Source organism: Periplaneta americana, chromosome 3 (genome assembly GCF_040183065.1).
Source record: "Periplaneta americana isolate PAMFEO1 chromosome 3, P.americana_PAMFEO1_priV1, whole genome shotgun sequence".
NCBI classification, from domain to species: domain Eukaryota; kingdom Metazoa; phylum Arthropoda; class Insecta; order Blattodea; family Blattidae; genus Periplaneta; species Periplaneta americana.
The window spans coordinates 115,627,860-115,654,820 of record NC_091119.1 but is presented as its reverse complement, the minus strand read 5'-3'; the positions used below and the strand labels follow the sequence as shown (position 1 = coordinate 115,654,820).

The 26,961-nt window shown below is 35.7% G+C and overlaps 1 protein-coding gene across 5 annotated transcripts in view; it reads left to right on the top strand.

Annotated features, from left to right (window-relative positions):
• LOC138696406 (fatty acid synthase-like) overlaps nucleotides 1-26,961 on the top strand; it is a 142,223-nt gene that overhangs the window by 36,513 nt on the left and 78,749 nt on the right. For all 5 annotated transcript variants that reach the window (XM_069821332.1, XM_069821334.1, XM_069821333.1 and 2 more), the window contains exons 6-10: nucleotides 4,495-4,733; nucleotides 8,812-9,042; nucleotides 12,043-12,240; nucleotides 20,731-20,862; nucleotides 26,335-26,565. In XM_069821332.1, coding sequence (XP_069677433.1) covers nucleotides 4,495-4,733; nucleotides 8,812-9,042; nucleotides 12,043-12,240; nucleotides 20,731-20,862; nucleotides 26,335-26,565 — 1,031 coding nt within the window. The remainder of the gene's footprint in view (nucleotides 1-4,494; nucleotides 4,734-8,811; nucleotides 9,043-12,042; nucleotides 12,241-20,730; nucleotides 20,863-26,334; nucleotides 26,566-26,961) is intronic.

Below are 26,961 nucleotides of genomic sequence, written 5' to 3'. Positions count from 1 at the left end.
TTTGTTGCATTTTTAGAAATCGAGTAGCAAAATACGACAAATGCGAGTATGGGTTAAACCCTGATATGAACACAATCTAATAGTTCAGGAGAAATCGCTGCCCACGGACAAACAAAGATAGACGGCATATTCTGAAGTACATTTTCAGTACCGTTATATGAGAAACTGAAGACGTGAATTTACGTGAAAATGTCGAAATTGACTTTTCCCTTTGTACTCTAAATTTAAAAAAGAAACATGTTACATTTAATTGGTATTAACGTATATGTACTTAAAAATAAATAAATAAGGACAAAATATTCCATTTTGTTCTTCTTCAATACTGTATTGGCATTTGTAGTTACAGATATAAAGCATGTTCTATAATTTTGAAGGCTGCGCAACCCTCTGTGGGCGATATGTATGAATTATGATGCAGCAGTGGTGGGATAAATTGGCAGGAGAAACCAAAATATTCGAAGAAAGCTTGTCCCAGAGCGGCTTGGTATACAAATTTCACTAGCTCTGCGGGGATAGAACATCGTTTACCTGCATGAAAGGACATTGTCTTATCAACTAAAGCCACGGCCCGGTTAATATCCAAATATGAATATCCTAATTTGTTTAATATTAGTTATTTGATATACGAGTGCACTTTTCAGAAGAGGGCGCTATTAGTGTTTCTATGACGACCAAATGCTGTCATGCAGAGCGATGGGTTAGTTCCAGAAACGTCCGTCAGTACAGACATATCAAAAGATTATTACTTTCTAAATTTCTATTCTTTTTTATATTTAGGCCTATTATTCGGAATCTTGGTTACTATACTAATTCGAACTAACTCAATAGAATCTCTGAGCATGGACACTTGATTGGGACACTAATTCATATTAAGATTCTGTAATGGAATGCTTGTGATTTGGCGAAAGCTGAAAGAATTGAAATTATTCATATTTTGCTGGAGGAATATAATGTAGAAAACGGGTTAAACAGCAAATGAAGTCTTTACCGTAACTCACAAATCCACAAATAGCCTACACAAAAGTTGTGCATAAGGAAAACAAACCTAAAATGTAGTTATCTACAATAATGCTAACATTAAGCCAATAGAACCAGGAATATACTGTAGGTTCGCAGAAACATTCCGGAGTTATAAACTGCTATAATTCTGCCACTATGTGTTTTACGAAATTCATACCGGTGTCGTTAGAAAGAACAGCTAAAAGAATTTCAGGAAATGCGTAATTCATAATTGTTGATCAATACAACAGATGGCAGCACAAGAAGAAAGAAAAAACGCCGTGTCAGCTATTTATCTTGTCATTAAGGCATTGTTGTTTCCAAGGTCCTACGTTCTCGTCTGCATTTATATCCCTACAAACTGCAATTAGTGCATAAGTTGAAACCTGATGACAATGCAAAACGACGTGTTTTCTGTGAAAATTTATTGACACTAATGGCGGATGATGAAAACCTTTCAGCCAAATTCATTTTTAGTGGCGAGGCAACGTTCCATGTCAATGGAAAAGTAAACAAGCACAATGTTAGGATTTGGGGGAGCGAGAATCCACATTTCATTTTGGAGGTTGAACGTGACTCCCCTAAGCTAAATGTGTTTCGTGCCGTTTCGAAACTGAAAGTGTATGGCCCATTTTTCTTCCAAGAGAACTCTGTCACCGGTATGAGTTACCTTGATATGCTTACTGAGTGACTGTTTCCACAATTGGAAGAAGAAGGCAACGAATTTCTTTTCCAACAAGATGAAGCATCTACTCACTGCTCACATTCAGATCATTTAACACAATTTGCTTGTATCAAACAATGTTTAATGACAAGCGATATAGCGGAAAAGGTGTTTTTTTCTTTCTTCTTGTGTTGCCATCTGTTGTTTCGGTCAACAATTATCAATTACGCATTTCCTGAAATTCTTTGAGCTGTTCTTTCTAATGACACCGGTGAGTCTTTCCACGTCAAATTGCACAAATTTAACCTCGAATTGACTTTCATGTCTCTGATTTAGATAAAACAAAATTTGCATATTCTATGGATTGAAAAAGTAAATACGTGTTTTATTATTGTTGTCTATATCGATTATTGTAGTAGATATGTGTTATCAAAGATTCTGAAATAGTTCGCGCATCATTATTGTTAAACGTGATTATCTCCACTAATAATCATCACAGAGATTTGCTCTTTGTCTCAATTTGAAGGTGATAGTACATACTTTGTTCTTCGTATAATAATATAAAACTATAAGTTTGTTAACTTTGTTTTAAAAAAACATTTAAACACACAGAAATATGTTTTAATGGCTGCGGCTTGCTTTAAAATTACAATATATATATATATATATATATATATATATATATAACCCCCTAAAAGGGCCCATTTTATATTTTGATTGAACACTAAAAATTAGTATATAATACTGCAATTATTACACTTTAAAATGATATAAATACGAAATTTCTACGATTTATAGAATCTTCAGTATAACCATTTTCATAATACTTTGCATCCTAACTTACGGAAAAAGTAACATTTAATAAATGACTAAATAATTGTGTCAGCCCGAAAAAATGATACATGGGTTATTTAATTTCATCAATAGAATATATAAAAAAAATTGGAGCAAATATTAAGTTGTCATGTTTCGTAGGTGTTCGATTTGACATGGAATGACTCCGGTATGAATTTCGTAAAACATATAGTGGCAGAATTATAGCATGTATGATTTGAGGCTTTCTCGGCGTTGGTTCGCTAATATGTTTTCGCGGGATATCAGCCGAGTTAAAATTTTGGAATGTTCCAAGCTGTCAACTGCTATCTCTGCAGCCATCTTCAGGGAAGTTGTCGCCTGCCAAACTTCACACAAGAATCCCGGGAGGGGCAGAGCTTACGAGGAATGATAATTCCCGGCCCCGGATTTGCCGATCCGCCAACCAATCCCGTATCACCTGAGACAGCCTAACATCTATATTATAACCCACGACTTTCTGTCCAGACATTTTCTAGAGTTCCTTCAGTGGAGCAGCGTAACCCGGAGTGAGACTAGTGGCCAACAGGCTTGGAGCTCACATATTTAGTTTTGTACAGCCCCCAACCCCTTGCAAGGACGCGTCTTGCGTACCTTTTAAATTTTTCCTCCCAATTCTCTTTCGATTTCGATTCGATCTGTCCAGACACAACTTCCCTGATGATGGCTGCAGAGATAGCAGTTGAAAGCTTGGAACATTCCAAAATTTTAACTCGGCTGATATCCCGCGAAAACATATTAAAGAATTATAGCAGTTTATAACACCGGAATGTTTCTGCGGACCAGTGGCGCAGCATGAAATTTTGAGCAGGGGAAGCTATAACTCAAGCTGTCTTTCATGCAATATGAGAAAACGTATTACAAAAATACAGTCATAAAATAAATAGGCCTAGTAGTCAATGTCAAGTCAGCAGTCGAAGATTGGTTGGAACATCGTAAGTAACGTCAATAAGGTATGACCTCAAATGATACGTAGTAAAATATGATTTCACGGTTTACACATATCTCTAACAAATAGACACGTATACGTATAACATTAGCTCACTCCCTGTCATACTTAGAGAAATCACAATATTAGTATCATTACGTAAGTATGCGTCTGTCTTTTGGTTGTGTCCTTCATTGACAGCAAGGGAGTCGGTCATTTGTTTTTTTAAATTACACTTTTGTTCGTAAGTCAGTCTTGATAATAAAATTGTCCTAAAATAATTCAAGTAAATTAGTGTCAGGAATTGTTATTTCGCTCATTATTCATTATATCAGCCACAGTGCACACTAACACTTCAACTGAACACAACTGCCGAAAAGGGATAACTCGGAAACTACTTATTTTCAATGTTAAAGCTAGCTTCTTGGTAGCCTTGCGACTAGGGTAGTTTAGTTAGAAAGGGATGGAAAATCTGGGGGCTGGATTACACAGAAGAAACCAGTCTGCTTGGAAGCTGGTGTGTGCAGGCTTCTTGTTTACTGCTGCATCACAAATCATCCTGAGCTGCCGCATCACAATATTTAACGCGTAAATATAAATTCTATTAAAATTAATAAATAATTTTGTCCATAAACTGCAGGTTTATTATTAAATTATTATTAACGGGGGAAGCTAAGCTTTTTAGCTTACATTGACGCTACGCCACTGCTGCGGACACACTGTATAATGTATGTCAGTAGTAAAAATAAAAACAGAATATTAATATTTAAAATAGATTAATTTATTATGTTTGTAACAAATTTAAATGGATAAAATTTCGTTACATGTAAGGTGACAAAATTAAATATAGACTTAGTGAAATTCATTGCGACAGGCCTATATAAAATATCGACATAGGCCTATGCATATTATTTGCGAATTTTATCCTAATCCGATTATTGCTAATAGTGAATAATTAACTTGGTGGCATAACGACAACATTTGATCATAAAATTGGTTATTAAAAGAATTTTAACAACAAAGTGACGTTTCGCTCGCATTTCTCTCACAGCAAATGGCTACGCACGGAGTGAAGCCGTCTGCGTTGCTTTCCTGCAGAAGGCTCGTGATGCCAAGCGTATATACGCCAGAGTAGTGCATGCAAAGACGAATTGTGACGGCTACAAAGAGCAGGGCATCACCTACCCGTCTGGAGTGATGCAGAAAGAACTGCTACAGCAGTTCTACCAGGAATGCTCTGTCAACCCCGCAAGTGTAGATTTCATTGAAGCCCATGGCACTGGCACTAAGGTAAAATAGGCCTACTGTATAATGAACATGAGAGAAATTAATATTAGATGTTTACCTAATTGTATTTATTCTTAAAATTATCGAAGACGCATTCAATTTAGGGAAAGAGCTCTGCCTGAAAATCTATAAAATTCTAACATTAAATAGCTAGTAAATTTTGACTCTTAAACTATTTAAAATAAATTTCATTATATATAATTTTTCATATGTTGTGTTTCAATAAATGCATGTTTGCCGATGATAACACATTGCAGTGCTAGGTACTGTATAAATATTATTATTATTATTATTATTATTATTATTATTATTATTATTATTATGTTACCCGCTTCAGTCTTGAATTTATATTTTTAAAAATTGAAAAAAAAAATCGGTCACATAATCATTTTGGGGTTCCAAAAATCTCAAATCAAGTCTTCACAGAAAATCAAATTTTGGGGCAATTTTTACTCTTGAGGCCCCAAAATTTTAAATTCTAATAATTCTGGTATAGAAATTTTTCGAAGTGATACTCTTCATTTCTATCAAATTTAATTTTTCAAAAGTATCAAAGACACTGCAAACAAATTAAAAGAAATTTTTTACCTTTTATACTCTACAACAGGACTGAAGAGGATATTATTATTATTATTATTATTATTATTATTATTATTATTATTATTATTATTATTATTATTATTATTATTATTGTCAACATGAATGGATAGGGCCAATCCTACCGCTACATCCCGTGAGTGAGCTATTACGCTGACCCCAACATTCTCACCCATACTAGTAGACTATACTAAAGTTCGCTGTGTATTAATCAGGGTTCATGTAGGGAACTCCACGTCTCTAGGTCAGCTATCTCCGCACTTCGTGATAAAGTAGCCCTGTTCTGAAATTATTTTTAAAATCAGATCAGTAGAATTTAGGCTGTATAACAACACGTTCTTTAGACTGTCTCTAGACCACGGACATGATCTAGGGGTAGCCAGAGGAATTTATGTTACTAGGCCATGCCCGGTCAGGGCTCGACTTCTTCTTCAGCTGATTACTCGCTTTTGGGTTATACTTTCCTCAACTGTATTACAAATGCCAGGTAAACTTATGACGAATCAACATATGCATCTCACCAGAATACTACTTCGATATCACCAAATCTATCGACACTTGATAACCGCACAGTTTATAAAACATCGTTAAAAACTGGTAAAAAGAACATCTCGTTTCATATTGAATGGAAACATTAGTTACGCATTTCGGTAAAATGCCATTCATTCACTCATTAATTAATCATTTAATTAATTGTGTTTTGCCAAGGGTTGGTCATTCACTGCAAATCCAGCCTTCCTTTTAGTCTCAGTATATGATCGATAATATCCTAATGTCGTTTATCATCTGATATCTTCTTCTGCCCCGAACTTTTTTTCCGTCCACAATTCCTTCCAGTGCATCCTTCAGTAGACAGTTTCTTCTTAGCCAATGGCCTAGCCAATTTCTTTTTCTTTTCCTTATCAATTTCAGCATTATTCGTTCTTCACCCAGTCTTTTTAGCACAGCTTCATTTCTTATTACATGAATTATGAACTCAATTAACATGTTATTGGGGAAACCCGGGCAAAGTGGATAAGCTAAGAACAAAAAATGCCACAGGCCATATATTGGTGCTCCCGAAATAAAATCTTCATGGCATTGGTTGTGACACATGTTGTCCACATACAGTATATAGAAAACAGCAATTCGTTTCTCGTACCTACGGACAGTGATATGATTTGAGAAAGAAAATATAGTTAATTATTCGCTTTGCCCAGGTACACGGGCAAAGCGAATAATTAACCCGGGCAAAGTGAATATCCCTATGATATTTTCACATTTCTATCTCATTTTTATTCACTGATAATAAAATTAAATCAACACAAAAACATGATGTTAATGAGTTATATTAGACGATATGAAATGTTATTTACAGCCCGTTACAGCACGTTATATTAGTACAAAATACAAATTTGAACAAGTCGACGTTTCACTGGCACTGAAGACTTGGATTTCTTCTGCTTTTGTTTGCTCCTGCCCATAAGTTACTTCGCTTTCATCTTCGTTTAACTCGTAGCTTTCGAGCATCCACTTTTGGCACTGGTTTAAATCAAAAGAACTGGCTTGGATTCTCTTGCTGACGATGTTGAGGGTTTTGGTGTAACCGGAACTGAAAATCTGAGTGTAGGCCTAATTGATGTATTGAATATTCCTTCAATCTCTGAAGATAACGACATCACAGAGGTGGTTGATTCTGAGTGAGCATTAACTGTTTCTTCAGCCGCTGAAGAAGCTGGTACTGCAGAATTTGTTAAATCGGAGCCAGCTGTCGTTTCGCTGATTTCTATCACAAGTGGGCGATCTGTAAGTTGATCTGGAGCGAAATCTTCATCAACAAACACATTATGGTTGTATGGCCAAATAGCAGAACCAATGATTGGAAGATTTTATTTCTTCAAGTGCTTTCTTCATGGCTTCTTCAGACCATTTGGCTTGTTCCGTCTTCCTCTTGAAAAATTAAATCATCTGAAAACACATTACGATCTTTTTAAGTAAAAATTAAGATCAGTGTTACTGATTTATAATTTAATTAGTGTGACTTAATGCCTCCACTATGTAAAATGATCTAACACGCTTTATTACAATAGACGTACAAAAATACAGCTAACACTTACATAGTCAAATAAAGGTGGCAGGGCAAAGCGGATAAGTTATCCACTTTGCCCTATTCACTTTGCCCGCAGACTCCATTTCGCTTTTCATTTAAGGTTATACAAACATAAACGTCAATAATCTTCTTCGTAAGTACGGCACATTAGAAGTAATCGTATCGCCTATATATTACTATCACATAACAAAAAGTTTCTGCAGTATTGTGTTTTGTACATTTGTTTCTCTTGCCTTGAAATATTTTAAGAAAACAGTCAATTTTCTTCGAACACATGCTGACCGCTGACTTCTTCTCTCACTAGCTAGAATGACGACAAGTCAGTTCCAACAGCAAAATCTGGTTGGATTATTCCCCAACATAGTAGAAAGCGCTACCTGTTGGCGTTTCTAAGAAATATGCATTATTCTCTTTGCCCAGGTTATTCGTTTTGCCCGGGTCTCCCCTTCATAATTAAAAATAATTATTTAAAAAATTCAACAACAGTTACATCTTGCTCTCACGTAGAGGATATAATGGGGACAGAATGGAAAGGAATTTAAACACTTGATTTGAGTCTACAGAAATCACAAATACAGATGTCTCACATCATCTCGCCAAGAAACTGTGTAAGTCTATTTGTTCCACATCTTAAACATTAAATGCTGATGTAGACCTAAGATCTGTGAAATGAAAATGAAATTAAATGTAAAGTCAGTGCATTTTTTATGAACTCACTGCGTACAGTAGTGGCAAAAAAACCGGACCGATCCTTGTAGCTGATTTCAGAGCCTTGTTTAGAATGATAGCACGATAGACTGGTAACTAAGACTTTCGTGGTTCGAATCCTGCCTGGGAAGGAAACTTTTTTGTTCCTTATTGAAATTTATTCCCAATATTTTTCGATTGCAGCGATATTTTACTACTTAATTAACTTATTATTCCCAGAACATGAATTTTACCAGCTTATTTTCTAATGGCTTTCGAAATGGGCTACGTCAGCAGTCGAAACTACAACAATTTCAATAGATTATTCGCTATCTTGTGAATGCGGGCGTGGCATGCGCATTGGCTCATTTCGGGGACTTTGATTATTCCGTCGGTCCGGTTTTTTTTTTGCCACTACTGTACAGTACATAAGGTGCATTGAATCCATCCTTCTTTATTTTTACGACTACCAAACGGTTATTAACAAATAAAACATAAACGCATTCTCTAGTAACAGGATCGTCTTTAGGAGGTTTTAGTAAAATGATATTGATATGTTCTGGTGTGTTTCCTGTCTCCTTGTAGCCAGACGACTAAGTATTCAGTTCAGCGAACAACATATATTATCTTCCACGCACGCACACACGCGTGGGGGTTATAATTATTATAGACTCTCAGATTTGTAATTGAAAGATTTCTTTTCTGCAGGTTGGCGATCCTGAAGAACTTAATACTTTGGATGAAATTTTCTGCAAAGGAAGAAAAACACCACTTCCTATAGGGTCAGTCAAGTCCAACATTGGACACAGTGAACCAGCCTCAGGACTATGCTCCATCACCAAAGTGATCATCGCCATGGAGACGGGTTTCGTCCCTCCTAACCTACACTACAACAATCCTAGAGAAGGAGTAGAGGGCCTCAAGGATGGACGACTAGAGGTGGAGTTTGCGACTACATTACATTTTTCTCAGTCACTGAAAATACACAAATGCTGGGTGTAGGCACCTTTCATTCAAGATAAACTCTGACATATCAACATTTACGACTACTTGCAACAGATCTTGGCGAAATCGGAATTAGTAAAATAATTGAGTAATTGGATTGAAAATCCAGATTGTCACTTTACAATCCTGCAATACAATATGATATGACATATGATATGATATTTATTATAGTTCACAGACTAAAAATATACATACATATAATCACTTACATACTTTATAATTTACATATAAATATACAATTTTTAATATAATTTCTAAACTTAACTATTTAATATGATATTTATTATAGTTCACAGACTAAAAATATACATACATATAATCACTTACATACTTTATAATTTACATATAAATATACAATTTTTAATATAATTTCTAAACTTAACTATTTAATACGAGTATAAGATGTTTTATCTTGCACTTGCGACTAGTTTTGTGCAAGACTCAACTCATTTTAGTATGTTGATACATAGTCTTTATTCACTTGCCTAAGATGTGCTTCACGTTTCAATCTGCAATGTGCAGCTATCATATATAAATCTTCCATTATTCTAGTAAGTATATTTAAAACTTTTGAATATATATATATATATATATATATATATATATATATATATATATATATATAATTTTATTTATTGATAGTACTATTCAAAAACTAAACCTTTTTTTCTTATCCAATTTTTTCTCATTCAATTCTAGCTATTTCATTTATTCTTTCCATTTTAATTTTTGGACAAAAAAAGGTACAGACCTATTTGCCTTTGTGGCTTTGTTATTATTTTTATAAGTTTTCTTATAGTTGTTTCTTCATTTATAAATTTCATCCGTATTTCTTTTGCATATTGACATTTAAAAACATTATGAATTTCATCTTCTCCATGTCAACATAATGGGCATGTGCCTTGAGGTATATTACCTCTATTATTTTTTAATCTCCACATCCCCAGTGTGAACCAATTATAATTGGTATTACTATAAAGAAAATTACAATGAAGGCGTGAGCAGTAGCAATTACATTAGTCCAAATCTTTCTTTCATTTTCATAATATCTATATATGTACTCTGTCCCCATATCTAATCCTGAAATACAATCCAGTTTGAATTAGAGATATTAAAAAATGTCTGACAATCTGAAGTACTTCTTAATTGTAATAGTTTTCATTCGTGTTCATCTATTAATTTCTGTTTTATGCAGTATTTATTCCTGCTCAGAAATAAAATTATCAACGTTACTGTTATCATGTATCTAATAATAATTGATTCTGTTTCCTTTTCCTGTTTATACAGTATATGAACAGCTTGTTGATATACTGTAAAGGACCTGAGTCACTTTTCTGTACTTTCGAGAAAAACACAAAAAACATAATAAAATGCTTAATTTATAGTTATACAAATTACGCTTTGGAAGCATTGTTCACATGTGTGTGATGCATATTTGCAGTATTCAGAACAAACATTGAGCCAGTTTACATCCAGAAAAATGTATTTGAAAATCACCGACAGAGGTTCCTCTCTGCAATAAAATAAAAAATTGAAATATATTATAATGATTTTATTTTTATTTCAAGATTTCTTACCAAAAAGAACGGAACATAGCATATCAGTTTTCAAAATATATGTTAATACACTCTGTTTAAAATATAAAACATATAAGGAAAAGATCAGGACTTCTACAGTTAATGCAAAATGTTGCATAAATAGAAGTTATTTCATGTACTTGTTTGTTAGGTACTGATTTAATCACATACAGGCAGTAGAATTATGTCATCATAAAATTTTCTGCATTCATATGGTACATATATCAGTGCCTTCTTTATGTGTTCCAACTTGGTCTTGATGGCTACATGTCCAGCTTAATATGCCGGGGTATTGAGCAAGTAAACATCATTACCAATTCCTTTGTATAAAAGAAATGTGTTACAGTAATCAAGTTCATTATCTCTAGAGCTCAGTGTGTGAACAAATTCTGAAGTCAGGATGACATCTTTTCTTTTAGAATTGTACTCAAAATAGTGATACTTGGAGATATTGAATTGTTCCCTGTCTTTGTATGAACATTCTGCGGTCTCCATTGAGGACACAGTTTTTTTTGTACAGAGATGGCCACCATTTATCGTAGTCAATAATCTGTTCACTTTTAACCATGTTAATTTTATTTCGATAATTGTCCGTGGCTAGTATCATTTCAGAAATCTGTTTAAATTTATAAATTCTGCTGCGTTTTATTGCACATTTTATTATATCAAACTTCCGGTCGCATGGAAGAAATGAGTGTCCCCTCAACGGGAAGAAATACTTGATTCCTGTATCCGATGACTCTGGTAAATGTGTGGTTTTTATTCTGACCAGGACAATGTTGTGAGAGAAAACATGAAGTTCGGTCACAGTGTTAAGAACGTATGTTTTGATGTAATCAAAAGAAAACACTACATTACAAGTGCTGCTGTTTACATATTACCAACTTCAGCCTGATTAGATTAATGTAACCAACATATTCTGCAGAAAAGTACCAGAGTCATTGACTGAGGTATCTTTCTGAACTATGTGAACAATAAACAACCTTAATATTATTAAAAAAAAAGGCATGATCCAGTATCTTTTCTGCATTAAAATGTGTGTCTATAACAGGAGAACACAAAACTGTTGTTAACTCAAAACGCATAAAAAAGTGACTCAGATCCCTTTCTGAAATAAACTGTTCATATTTATTATAAGTTTAACTGCAGTTACAAATCTCGCAGCATATCTTGAGCGATAGCGACCGTTAGACTGGACGTGGTCGGTATATACTGCGCATGTATTACACACTGGTTTTTACACTCCAGCTACAACACATCACTTGTATTAGATGAGTTATACTTGTAGTTTACCATATACGAGCTCTGTTACTTTAATTCTAATGGCCACTGACGCTGGTATCACCTTGTCTTGCAGGTGGTCACAGAGAAGTACCCTTTGAACACTCGTCTTGTAGGTGCTAGCTCTTTTGGGTTTGGTGGAGCAAATGCCCATATATTACTGCAGTGGAATGAGAAGAACAAGGAAAATGGTGGTGCACCGGCAGACTGTCTTCCAAGGCTCGTTGTTGCATCTGGACGCACTGAAGAGGCAGTTGACGTCATTCTCAAGGACGTGAGTAAATTGGCAAATAAATTTTAAAAATGCTGGTAGAACATCGAATCAATTAGTTTCAATACTATCGCCGAAAAATTCCTATAATTGATAGCGCGGAGAAATTCTGTTTTTACTTTTTCTTCTGGTTTTAATTTTGAATTAATTTTTGTTGTTGACTCATTTTTTACATGTTGATTATTTAATGAGTGTAGATCAGCCATGGCGAAAATGTGATCGTGCGCCTGTGTAACCTGCAACGTGCAGGAAGGAAGGAGGCGGACACCCGAAGGGGAAGTGAAGCAACTGTCTGACTTATTAACGGATTTTCATTTTCCTTACGTCAAGCACTTAAATATAATTTTATACATTTTATACAGTACAAGGCTACAAACTAATATTTAGTACGTGTAACGAAGAAAGAAATGAACAAGAAAACATAGGACACATTACCACAACCTATCGTCTTCAGAATGTCTCTGCGACAGAGTTTCGAAATCAAGAATTATTTCAGTTACTGCCAGTCGTACTTGATCACGAAGATGTTTGTCTGTCAGTCGTGATCTAAATTTGGTTTTTGCTATTTTCATTGTTGAAAATATTTTTTCACAAACGTAAGTTGTAGCTAACATGGATTCAAAAGAACAAGCGAAAGAATGAAACTTCGGATATTTATTTTTTGGTAAAGATTTGAAAGGTTTAACATTTGTCAAGCTCTTACATCTAGCTTTTATTTAACATCACATTGTAAATCTGTGAGTTTAAATTGAAGATCTAACCGCATTAATCTTACATTTGCTGAAAAAGGATCGACGTACAGAGATGATGGTGATGATGATGATGATGATGATAATAATAATAATAATAATAACACATTATTTTAATGTGTCATCAGTAACACGTAGTATAATGTCGTTTTATCTTATACAACCGTTTTCCTCGTAATACTTGTGAACAAATCATACATTTAATATTCTCATCATATTGGCAGCAAAAAAATGCGTCCTCTCATCCTACTTGAAACTTTCGTTTTTGTAGAGATACATGATTTCGAGAGAGACGCAGGACGATACGTCACTCGCAGGTCAGAGACAAATACAAATGGAACGGAGTTTGACTTCAGTGAGTGAGAGGGTGGAGGTTGTGGGAGGTAGGAAGCAAGAGAAATGCTTAACTATCATTGCGAGCCACAATGTGCTCGTGAGTCACATTTTCGCCACGGCTAGTATAGATCATAATGTTGAATTTCAACTTTAATGGACGCAAGGTTGTACATCCCTATTCTAATCAGGTACTGTTGCACACTGGTTATTGTTAGTTATCTAAACGTGTGTTACTTTTACAGTGGGTCTGTCGAATCAGTTTACTTTATAAAATACACTCAGGGACAAAAAAAACCGGACACTTCTACATTTGCTTGTATTTTGTTGCCAATTATTTCAAAATGAAACAAAACCCATTTAAACAAAATAATGTTTTATTTAGCACCTTATACGACAACATTTGAAAAAAAAAATCTCTGATGAGAAAATTTACAAAAAATTACAAAGGGCGTATATCTCTGGCATCGTTTGGTCTAACTGTTTTTTCATTTTATGGTGCCTTAAACATTAAAAACTCTTTTTAGTAACGGGTATTACCCCCTCTGGCTTGAATAACTGCATCCATACGTCTTGGCATGCTCTCAATTTGGTTAGCAATGTCTTCTTGAGGAATAAGTTCCCATTCTTCGCCAAGTGCTCGCCTCAACTCTTGTAACGATTCTGGTCTCGGTCGTCTATTCTTACATGCCGTCCCAGCATGTCTCACACGTGTTCAATTGGGTTCATGTCTGGACTCCTTGCTGGCCATGGAAGAACATGGATTCCCACTTCTTGGAGATAATCTCCGACCGCATGGGCAATATGCGGCCATGCATTATCATGCATTAAAACAAAATTATCGCCTACAAATTGGCCAAATGGCACAACATGATCAGCCAAACATTCATGTATATACCTATCAGCTGTTAGTCTTCCATTTTCAACAAAAACCAACTCTGTACGAGCATCCGTACACACTCCTGCCCAAACCATCACTCCACCACCTCCATACGGCACATTTTCGGAAATGCAACACTGTGAAAATCGTTTTCCCCTCCTTCTCCAAACTCTTTCACGTCCAACAGGTGAGCACAGATTGAAACGGGACTCATCGGTGAACAGAACACAGCTCCACTGTCCATTTCTCCAATCCCTGTGATCATTTGCAAAACGCAGTCGTTCAACTCGATGCATCCTGAGAAGTCTGGGACCAGTTGCAGGTCTACTTGATATCAATCCACTTGCTTTCAACCTCCTTCTAACTGTTTTGGCCGAAATTGGGCGTCCATGCATGTTAACAAATTGCTGGGCTACACTAGTAGCTGGCAGGTTGCGCTCCCTAAGAACTCTCAACACCATATACCTGTCTTCATTTGGATTTGTAGCTCTTGGACGACCCGAACCTGGTCTTCTGGTATATTCTAGGGTCTCTCTATACCGTTTTATGGCATCATGGGTTGTGCTTCTAGCCATATTCATAACATTTGCAATGTAACGTACACTGCGTCCATCATCGTAAAGGGCTACAGCTCGAGTCACATCTTCAGGTCGCATCACGTTTTAAGACAAATGTTACAACCCCACTTAAACTCAGAAAATTTAAAAATAAAGAAATAACGAATGATAACGATAATGAAGCACAAAATGGTTGAGACAAAATTGTTATAGCTGAGACTCCGAAAGCAAAATTGGAATATTTGGTTGTAATGACTTGTTTATAAAACAAAAAACAATCAACAATGTATACACGTCTCCATAACAACAGATGGCTACCATAATATTGTATGAGAAGGTAATGTTTTGCAAAATACCAGCAAATATTAAAGTGTCCGGTTTTTTTGTCCCTGAGTGTATATTACACACATGTGATTCATAGATCATAATGATGTAAGTCCATCGGGTCTCGAGTGACCCCTGGTGATCCCTTACTGTGATATTCTCAGCGGATTTTTGGTACGCCAGTCCCATCCTAACACTTAAATCTAACTTCAGTCTAATGACAACACAAACGTACAGGCCATACATACAATGGAACAATTTCTTTGAAGTGTTAAAAATCGAACCCGAAAACTCCTGGTTAGGAGCCAGCGTTGCTAACCACTAGAGCAAGAAGCTGGCTCATAGACAATAGCTCGACAGAAATACATTTATACCTAGGCACTCGCAGTAATCAGGTGTGTGTCATAGTAGTCATATCGTAATCTGTTCCTTTTTATCTGTTATTTAATGGCGCTTTTTAAAATTTGTTATTTAATGACACTGTATCAACTACTACGCTATTTATCGCCGCCGATGGAATTGGTGACAGCGAAGTAGTGCTTGGCGGGATGAGACCAAGGATTAGCCATGAGATCACATGACTTTTGTCTTACAGCTGCGGAAAAACTCTCAAAAACTCAATCAGCTAATTCAGCCAAGGATGATTCGAAGCCATGCCCGGCGAGCTCGGATCCCGAGTCTAGCTCCTTACTCCAGAGCTACGCCGATGCCTTATTTCATTCTGATGCCTAGAAATCTTCACAGTGACTTTCTCATAACGTCAACGGACGTCAATGTTACACCACAATGTCTTGAAGTGATAAAGAAAAATTTTAACCGAGACGTGTTGTACCTAAAATCATTGAAGCTATTGTTCGCGCAACTTATCTAGGCACCTGGGTTCCCTAGTGCTCTCTCGCTGCCTCGTAGCTATCTGCCGGCTACCTGACGTCGCTGCAGCAGTTGTACGTACAGTTACAAAAACATCATTCGGTATTTAATTTCAGTGCATTCCATTGGATATGGTAGGTGAAAGTATATGGTTTCACAAAATAACACACATAAATAAATTACATTTTTCTTCTTCTGTGTGCTATACAGTATGATCACAACTCCAATTATTACAATATTCGTATTTGGCCGTGAGCTACTGATGGTAAGCGATACATAAAGTCTTTCAAGTAGAAGCACAGGTCTGTAGTTGTTGGGTTTCCAAAAAGTTCGCTTTCACATACAGTCATTATCAATATTCTTCTTCTTCCTCCTCCTCCTCTTCCCTTCTTCATTATCATCATCATCATCATCATCATCATCACCACAGTCATCACTGCTGGTGTCGTCTAGACGTATTATAAAATCCATAAATGATTAGGAAAAACACTTCAAGCAAGTAAAGAGATACGTTTCGAAATAAATCCAGAAAAGACAAAGTATATGATTATGTCTCGTGACTAGAATATAGTACGAAATGGAAATATAAAAATTGGAAATTTATCCGTTCAAGAGGTGGAAAAATTCAAATACAGCAACAGCAACAAATGTAAATGTCACTCGGAGGAAATTAAACGCAGAATAAATAGGGGAAATGCCTGCTATTATTAGGTTGAGAAGCTTTTGTCATTCAGTCAGCTCTCAAAAAATCTGAAAGTCAGAATTTATAAAACAGTATTGGTTGTTCTGTATGGTTGTGAACTTGGAATCTCACTTTGAGAGAGAAACAGAGATTAAGGGTGTTTGAGAATAAGGTGCTTAGGAAAATATTTGGGGCTAACAGGGGTGAAGTTACAGGAGAGTAGAGAAAGTTACACAACGCAGAACTAGACGCATTTTATTCTTCACCTGACATAATTAGAAACATTAAATCCAGACGTTTGAGATGGGCAGGGTATGTAGCACGTATGGGCGAATCCAGAAATGTATATAGACTGTTAGTTGGGATGCTGGAGGGAAAAAGACCTTTGGGGAAGCCGAGACATAGATGGGAGAGTAATATTAAAATGGATTTGAAGGAGGTGGGATATGATTACTGTAGAGACTGGATTAATCTTGCTCAGGATAGGGACCGATGGCGGGCTTATGTGAGGGCGACAATGAACCTCCGGGTTTCTTAAAAGTCGTAAGTAAGTAAGACATTTCTCTTTTGCCTCTTGATCGCAACAAACAACCACTGACTTTATTATCTCCCTCTCCTTGTTGTGTATGCTAAATTAAAATTAAATTATGGTTTATTTAACGACGCTCGCAACTGCAGAGGTTATATCAGCGTCGCCGGTGAGCAGGAATTTTGTCCCGCAGGAGTTCTTTTACATGCCAGTGAATCTACTGACATGAGCTTGTCGCATTTACACACACTTAAATGCCATCGACCTCGGCTGGGATCGAACCGGCAACCTCGAGTATAGAAGGTGCGTATAACCTTGTTGCATCTCGTATTACTACCGGCCATTGCATAAATATGTCTTCACAGAACGCAAAATTACTGTAAGTACAGATAATACTAAGCAAGCAAATGTATTTTACCCGCCTCGTAGACCATCCTTCCCTCTCCTGCCCCGCTACCTCTAGAAGCGATCCCTCTACACCCCGCGCCACTCTCTTTTAGCTGCCCAGATAAGTTTCGCGTACAGTATAAATCTATGTTCACATTAATACCAAAGAGCGCAATATGAAGAAAATGAGGTGCTGGATAGACAGTTGTCACATATTCTAACAGTAAAAGAGCAAGAATAGAAGAAGAGAGAAATAGAACTATAGAACGGTCAATGCCATTCTCTACGGCACTCGGCGGCAAGCGGGCAAGCGGGCAAGCGGGCCCGGCGTCAGCGCATGTCATTCCCGGTGAACGGGGTCCGCTACAGCCGCTAGAATTGGCTATTAGAATTACGGTATTCATATTGTTTACTAACCTTGACTACAGAAGGTGTTGAAAATGATGTCCCTCTGCTGCAACACATTCTTGACATCTCCGAAGGAAATTGATATTTTCTCGTGCAAGTTCTTTTGTAATTCTCCCGATTTCTCGTACAATACTGTCTTTTAACTCACGAATTGTGTGCGGATTTTCTTTGTATACTTCAATTTTTTAGATTTTCCCATAAATAAAAATCGCAGGCTGACAAATCGGGGGACCTAGAGGGCCATAATCCTCTACTAATAACCCTGTCCTCGAATATTTCACTTATGAAATTCAATGTTTCGGCTGCTGTATGGGCAATTGCTGAATCCTGCAGGAAATAAGCACTCTGACACACGATATCGGTTAACTGCTCAAAAATGGGTTGAGTATTTATGTTCTGTATCTGTCTCCATTGATTATATCGTCAAAATATATAGGGTCTGTAATCCTATGTGTAGTTATAGCACACCATAGATATGCCAACCTTCTGATCGTGTAAAGGAGTTTCATGAATGAGTGGAGGATTTTCTGTACTCCAGTATCTATTGTTTTGCGTTATAACATGGCCATGTAAGTGAAACCATGTTTAATCTGTGAAAATAATTACTGTAGGATTCACAACGCCATCGGCAACACTTTGTAAAACCCAATTGAAGAGTCCACTGCAAGAATGATGGATGTCACTTTCTTGCCGAAAATGAACCAAGACTGTCAATGCATAGCTTAAGACATATAGAATGTACATACAGAGTTATATGGCATTAAAACCGATAGTCATTGTCCAGTAATGATCGGAAAATCACAGTTGAGCTTTGAGCGCTAAGCATTTCAAACTTTCAATTGCTTCTCCTGCAAAATGTATTCCAAATGACATTCATCATTCTTGCAGTGGACTCTTCAATTACAAAAATTCACACGACTCACATTATCTCTAGGCTGTAATTCATGCACTATTCTCACTCTGAAGGGCTTAATTTTAAGAATTTTAGTGGCTCTAAATTTGGTTTTCGAAGAACCAGTTTCTTGTGAGAGACGGCAGATAGATTTTCGAGGAGAATGTTATAACTTTTCTTCTATCTCATCGAGTTTTTCCTCGGTAAGTACACCTGGGTTTCTCTTTCCACGTTTATTCAGAACTGACCCTATTTATCTAAACTTTTTTACGAGGTTTAATATAGTCATCCTATGTGAAACGGGAACACCAGGAAATTGCGTTGCAAAACGTCGTCACACTGTTCCATAATTCTTCGTTATCAAGTAACACTCGACAAGATAAATTCTTTGTTGTAATGCAAACTTTTGTGGTGCCATATTAAGCCACCATATTCAATCTTCAACTAAGATATACGTACATCAATACAAACGTCAACAGAGTTCATAGGCAATGTGACCACAGTCTAGTATATATAGTCACGAAGCTCAATACGTAGTAAATATACATCCATAGATAGTTGCTAACCACTAGGATCGCTAATATCGCCTCATTACAGACAATGCGAAATAGTACCAGTACAGTCTATTATTCCTAGCACCCTCACAACTCAAGCTTCGTGACTGTATAGTCCACACCTGTGGAGTAACGTTAGCTCGTCTGGCCGCGAAACCACGTGATCCGGGTTCGATTTCCTGTCGAGGCAAGTTACCTGGTTGAGGTTTTCTCTGGGGTTTTCCCTCAACCCAATATGAACAAATGCTGGGTAACTTTCGATGCTGGAGCCCGGACTCATTTCACCGGCATTATCACCTTCAACTCATTCAGACGCTAAATAACCTAAGATGTTGATAAAGCGTCGTAAAATAACCTACTAAAAAAAGAAAGTGACTGTATATATTAGACTGTGATGTGACCATGTACTGTGTCCTTGAGAGCATGAGAGAGAAGGCAGGAACAGAGAGAGAAAGACTGTAGCGGACCCCGTTCACCGGGAATGACAAGCGCTGACGCCGAGCCCGTTTGTCTCCGAGTGCCGTAGAGAATGTCACAGACCGCTCTGTACAACATGGGAACAAAAATTGATGCTCTCGAGGGAATTTTGAGCTTCAATGACTTCGTTGAACCTTCGAATGGACATAAATGTGAGACATCTATTTACTAATCTCTTTCTCTATGCAGTTAATTAAAACTTGAAGTTTCACATCTGACCACATAATTGAGCCAAACGTACAGTTGGGTGGGGGTTCTGGCACGTTGACCTTTCTCTGAAAAAAAAAAAAAATTCTTTTGATTTTACTTGTCTCGGGAGTTTCAAATAAGTTAAGTAGGCCTACGTGTTCTCACTATGTAGACTATAATTTCCGTTCTCAAATTCTAACTTTTTTACTTTAAATGTAATTCTTGTAACTGAGCTCTTTCTTGACTTAACTTCAGAAGCCGCCACTGAAAACATGAGTTGAAGAAATAGGATAGGAATGAGGTAGAATAGCAACAAAAAAGAGTTGAATGGACTGGAATAAAAATTGGTTAAATTGAATTGGAATATATTAGAAAATAATAAGATGGTTTGCAGAGATTTATGACCAAATGACTAATGAGGATATTCAGTATTGATTAAATAATTATATGAAGAGATACATTTAGAATACATAATAGACAGAGAAAATTATGTGCTCAATGGAAATGAACCCCATCGCTCATTCGCCTATTATAATTTCACATTTTTTTTTTTCGTGATCGAATTTAGTTCTCAATTTGATAGTGATATAAAATAACCGACCGTAGGAACCTTATGTCCATTCAATACACAAAATAATGACGTCTCAATTCTGTTTGTCTAGTTTGAGAGTCGACCAGTGGATGCAGAATTTGTGTCCTTGATGCACGATCTCCAGTCTGAAGAAATAGCTGGCCACATCTATCGTGGATACACACTTCTTACACAAAACGACAGAAAACTGCGAAATATACAGGTAAGGAAATGATACGATGAAAACTAAATTTTAGTCTACTTCATCCGTCTCTCCTATACTGAAATTCCGTTTCCTTCATAGTGGTACTTACCTGCAGTGAGATCAGTCATTCCGTGTAGTTACTACAAATTTTGATGACGCATTAGTCACTTTTTCATGTTTATTTTTAATAATTCAGTGAAATATTGTAAAGAATAAATATTTTTCTCCACCCTTGTTTAATTAATTCTCATTTTCATAATATTATTAGTTATTAAAAACATTCAATGTAATTACAAATTTACTGGTAACAGAATTATTGTGTCATATTAATAGAAGACTAAAAAATAGCCCATTTATGATCAATATTCACTGCCTAGCATATCGTTCGATAAGAATTTTATCGCTTGTATTCTGTTGATATTCACTTCCTTACATTTTTTAGAGCACCGCACCATATCTTCGTGGTCTAAGGCATAATTAATTTAACTAGCGATAGGGAATGAGTGCTGATTCGTTTCCTCATGGAAGAAGAAATTTTCTCTATCAAATATCCACACAGCATCGTGATGAATTTGAGGGGCTACAGTGAGTAGCGAAATTTTATTTCAAAAGCCAGCTATAACGGCTGGGGATCATCGTGCTGATCCTACGTTATTCCGTACTTAATGAATGATCGTTCATCTCTTTTGAGGCATGCGGACGTAATGCCAGCAGTCCCCTAGTTGTCCTTGCCCTTCATGGGCTGTCGTGCTACGAAAGAAATTAGGCCCATATTGCATACATTTTATCTTTCCATTCTCGCGGATGTAGAGTGGATACGGTAGTGTACAGCGCAGCAGTGTACATGCGAGCGTGGAAAGATAAAACGTTGTAGTTTAGTCAACTGTCCGAAGTCAAGTCTTAGGCTGGTATTCATAGTCGACACTTTCGATTAAAGTGTCCTTTGGAAGACGCAAAGTATCACTTTTCCGTTGCACAGTCGAAACTTTGGTGCAAAGGAACACTTTGGATGAAAGTGTACTTCCGACCACACTTTGAGCCGAAAGTGTCACTTTGTAGAAAAATGGCGGACGTCTTGGAAGTTATCGAATTATTTATTAGAACGTGCGGAAGAGATGGCACAATTTTATTAGTGGACAATGTAAAAAGCGCTACATTAGAGATAGGCCTAAAGACAATCCCGTGGAATTTTATAATGATATAGAATTAAAAAAAACAGTTCCGATTTGATAAAGAAACTTATTGAGACTGCTTATATTTTCGATGACTGGTTGACAAAAACGAATAATAGAGGTTTGCCAGTGCCTCCAATAATATAGTTATTGACTGCATTAAAATTCTATGCTACAGATATGTACCATACATTAATATATGTATAATATTATAGTTCAGGTATTTCTGTAGTAACATTCGTATATTTATAACCTCAATTCGATGAAGTTATATGTAGGTAGATATGCCTATGTAACCTATTTTTTATTACTCAAACGAATTTTTTAACTTAAAATAATATTAAACTAACTTCAATCTAATGTAGGCATTACTATAAATTAGCATTGAGAGATCTCAAGTGCCTGCCTTCTAAGCAGATTCCATAATTATATTGGGTTTTAAATGATTTTGATTTTTGTTGACTACCTGTATTTTGAGATAAGATTTATCTTGATGTTGATATAATCATTACTGTTTTGATACCGGTAATATATATTTTCACGCCGGTAAGCAATACATCTACTGTCTCTAGTTCATGTGCAGTCGTAACCTCACCATGAAAAGAGATCTCATACTATTAGGCCTATTTTGTTTTGCATTGTAGAAACATTTGGCATTCAAAATATTCCTGAAGAGCAGGCAATAATGGAAACGAGAGAGAGAAAATAGTAATAATAATAATAATAATAATAATAATAATAATAATAATAATAATAATAATAATAATAGCAGTAGTAATGTGTTTATTTCATTCTTTTTTTACTTCTATTCACTATTCAAGAAAAAGACAAAAATGAAAATAAAGGAAATAACACGATATATCAATGAAGCAGATACGTACTAACCCTACCTAACGATATAAATTTAATTATATATATAGTCTATAAATTTAATTATATATATATACATACATATACATATATATATATATATACACACACACACACACACACACACACACACAAAACTACTCAGTCCAACTTAACCTAACTATATAAACTAATAGAAGATATGTACAAAATGTAACCGAACTATATAAATCAGTGGAATGGATACATACAAAATCTATCTTAGCGACATAAATCAATGAAAAAGATATTTTCAAAACCTAATCTAACTATATAAATTAATGTACGAGCTATGTACTGTACAAAACCTAACCTAATTTCACCAGCAGTATCACTAACTATTTAATAAAATGTTGTATATCTGAACTGACTGAAATAACCTAAACTATCGGCAAAAAAAACTATAAACCGAAATAAAACAACTTTATATATATATTCTTTCTCGCGAGATCAATTAGACTCCCAATTCAAATCACAAGCATTGTAATTTGTAGGTATGTCATTAATTTGTTATCGTTTGTTCACTTGTTTTGAAAGGTATTGTGGGACTTTTGTTACCAACCAAATTGTAACTCTACACTTCGCTGGCGTAAAGTGACACTTGTGAAGTGCACTTCTTCAATCGTCTATGAATACCACTACTATGAAAGAGCCACTTTCGTCAAAAGTGTCACTTTGCAAAGTGGTGATATATAGTGTCGACTATGAATACCAGCCTTAACCTCACAAGTGATACCAACAAGGCACCAATTATGAGGCAACTGGGGTAGGGTGGCCAGTTCCTTTCCCCCTTCATTGCATACATCGCCGACTAGCAACATATTACACTAATCAGATAAACAATTGTTCTTCCTCTGACACACATCAAGTGAGATGTACTGCCTGGTAATAGATGTACAGTTACCCTTAAAAGGAATGAGACGACTCTTGGTCGTCGGAAGTTAAAGTTCTACAGTTCGACGTAACAATAAGTACCATGACATATACAACAAGAATTGTTATAAGGACCACAACAAGGACAAGGGCCAGAATAAGAATCACGAAGAAGATAGCCATTTAAGGCCACGATTTCACAACATAGCTCGAGTCACAAAATATCATTGCTTCTCTGTATCGAATGGCAAACGCCTTCTGTGGGATCTACATTCTGGACTGCTGCTGTTACTGTCTTGTTTCGGTAGCTCATATAGTAGCGTGTCGGTTCCACTATATAACCGAAACGTCTCGTGTTCGATCCCAGGTAAAACTATTTTTTTATTGAGGTGTAATTAATTTCTTCAGAGTTCCTCGACTGTCTAATTTGTCGAAAAATATGGAATAATTTATGCCCAATTTCTGGGTCTTACAAGTGGGCTGAACCTCGTCAAAAATCTTACTTGGGAGTTAAAAGTATTCTTCCTCAAACAATAATCATAAGAAACAAAAAGAGACCTGTTAACTTAAAATCATGTCCACATGCCATCAGCTTCTATTATAGCTCTAAGTCAATCCGGCATGGATGTCACGAGATTGTCACTAAAATGTCCTTTTACGGAAAAGTTCCGAGAGATAATCTATTATGGAAGAGGGAAATAGAATACGTTTGAATAGAAAAGTACAAAATTCAGATAATGCAATTAAAGCTATTCGGAATATTATTGAAGTTAAACTTGTAGATATTCTAAGAAAGAAAATATTTGTTCATTAAAATTAGTGATTATAAAGTAGAGGATTCCAAATCTATTGCAAATTCTTTTAACGTCTTACAGTATATGGTACAGAAATATTATTGACAACTTAAGCATTAAAGATTTTGCAAAAGATACTGCAATTGGTTACTTAACAGTTGCACTTAATAATTAGTATTAATATATGTAATTAGTCAATAACTGCAACATTGCTTTTTCATTCAGTCATAACACGAATAAAATTGAATGCACATTAAATTAAACACTATTGGAAACACGTAGATAAAGTAGTTAAAATCAACTGAAAGAGTGAGAATGAAATAATCCAAAGCCACACTTTTAACAAAAAGTGTTTTGTGCGAGTGCATTTCTTACATATATGGGGAAGCTACTAATAAAATATTGTAATAATTACTCAGCAAATGACATAGCCTAAGGACTCTTAAACCTTTGTAAAAGTTTGTCTGTGTGGCTTAGGAATATTTTTTAATTTCATTTTAATTGTTAGTGTTTAATATACAGTTTATATGCATTTACATTGTATATGTGTGTATATAAATGCATTCACTAGATTAACGTTTATAATATTATAACTTGTAATTTTGTATTGTCTGTGATCATTAACACTTAATCTCAGGACTTTGTAAAACTCTATTTCAACGTTACTTAGCTATTTCAACATTATTTAGACAAAAAAATCGTTGATATAGACTAAGAATCGAACTCGCACTCTTCTACACAAATGGCAGAAGTCTTAGCGTCTGAGCTATTGAAACGACACGAAAGCTTTCCTTTCTGTGCGGAGTGTCGATCTACTCATGAAGGTCCATTGTCGATTTACGTATATATTTATATTTTATTTACGTAATATTATCATATTTTTTGCAGTATTTGAAGTGAATTTCGGAACGATGTTAATAACAAACCAAATAGCCTGCATTTAAGTAACTCAATGTTCGTTATCTTGTGTATCATTGCTCTGGTCTCCGATCATGCGCAGTGTCTTACATCTGAGACTTAGGAATATTCAATCGTCTCATCCTTTTCCAGGGAGACTGTACATTCAGTCAGAACCTCAATCAGAGGAGGATAAAATGTATGCACTATATTTTTGACAATAACATAACATAAACATTTATCTTAATCATTCATTCTTTTTAGTTAAATTTCCGAAAACTTTATGAACGCTATATGAATATTTTTCAAAGTGTTTTATGCATGAATTATCTTTAATTTTGGTTAATAATTCAATATATGACAGAATTTGTGATTTTATTATCTACGTTAAATGTTGTTTGGATATCTACTTATTTCCTAAAGAGTTTCGTCTCGTTTTGTAGTGCCTACTGGGTAGATGATTTGAAGAATTTCATTTCTGATATGTGGGCAACGAAAATAGTAACTTATTACACCTGATAAAATTAGATTGAGCACGGTGTACAAAAGAAGAAAATCCTGCCATTAAATTTTGCCTGTCTTCAGGGAACGCTTTACGCGCGAAGAGCCTGTCATGTAACACCTTATAGCTCAAATCCTTTCTCAAGGAAACAATTCGAAGAAATCACTCTGTGCTGTACATGAACCCACAAACCTCATATCTAATAGAAAGCATGTTAATTCTACCACATCTGATGACTTTTGATTTAATTCCGTGAATGCTATGAACCTAAGACGATGTGATTAATGAATTTTATGCTCATTGTTCGAAATGTTAAAGCTCAGACCTGTAATATTAGGATTTTGAATGGTGCTTTGATTTCCAGTATTACACAGGCAGTAAACGGCCAGTCTGGTTTGTGTTCACGGGAATGGGATCCCAGTGGACTGGCATGGGCAAGTCTCTCCTCAACATCCCTGTATTTGCTGCAGCTATTGAGAAGTGCCAGAGCGTTCTGGAACCTTACGGTGTGGATTTGTTCAACATTATTACAACTGACGATCCTAAGATATTTGACAATATAGTCAACTGCTTCGTAGGCATTGCGGCATGTCAGGTAAGTTGAAACAAATAATACGCGAAATGTTCTGACAATATTATGATTAGGTCTGTTTATATAAAAAAATGTTACATTAAGTGTTTGATTAGTTAATACACAAAGTCTGACGAACTGAATTAAATAGGCCTGTTTACTGTATGTACTGGTATCATTTATAACTGCACGTATTAGAACCACCACCACATCATCATCATTATCGTCATCATAGTTTCATGGACTAAATCACTGCTTTTCAAGGTCCATGACAACATGCTACGTAGTGATGATAATAAATAAACGATTAAAACTGAAATTAGAAATTAAATAGTTTTTATGAGCCACACACCGTTAGAGCCGTTTTGTTCTTAACCAGAACTACAGCTGCAACAGTAGGCCTATATTTCCACTATGAAT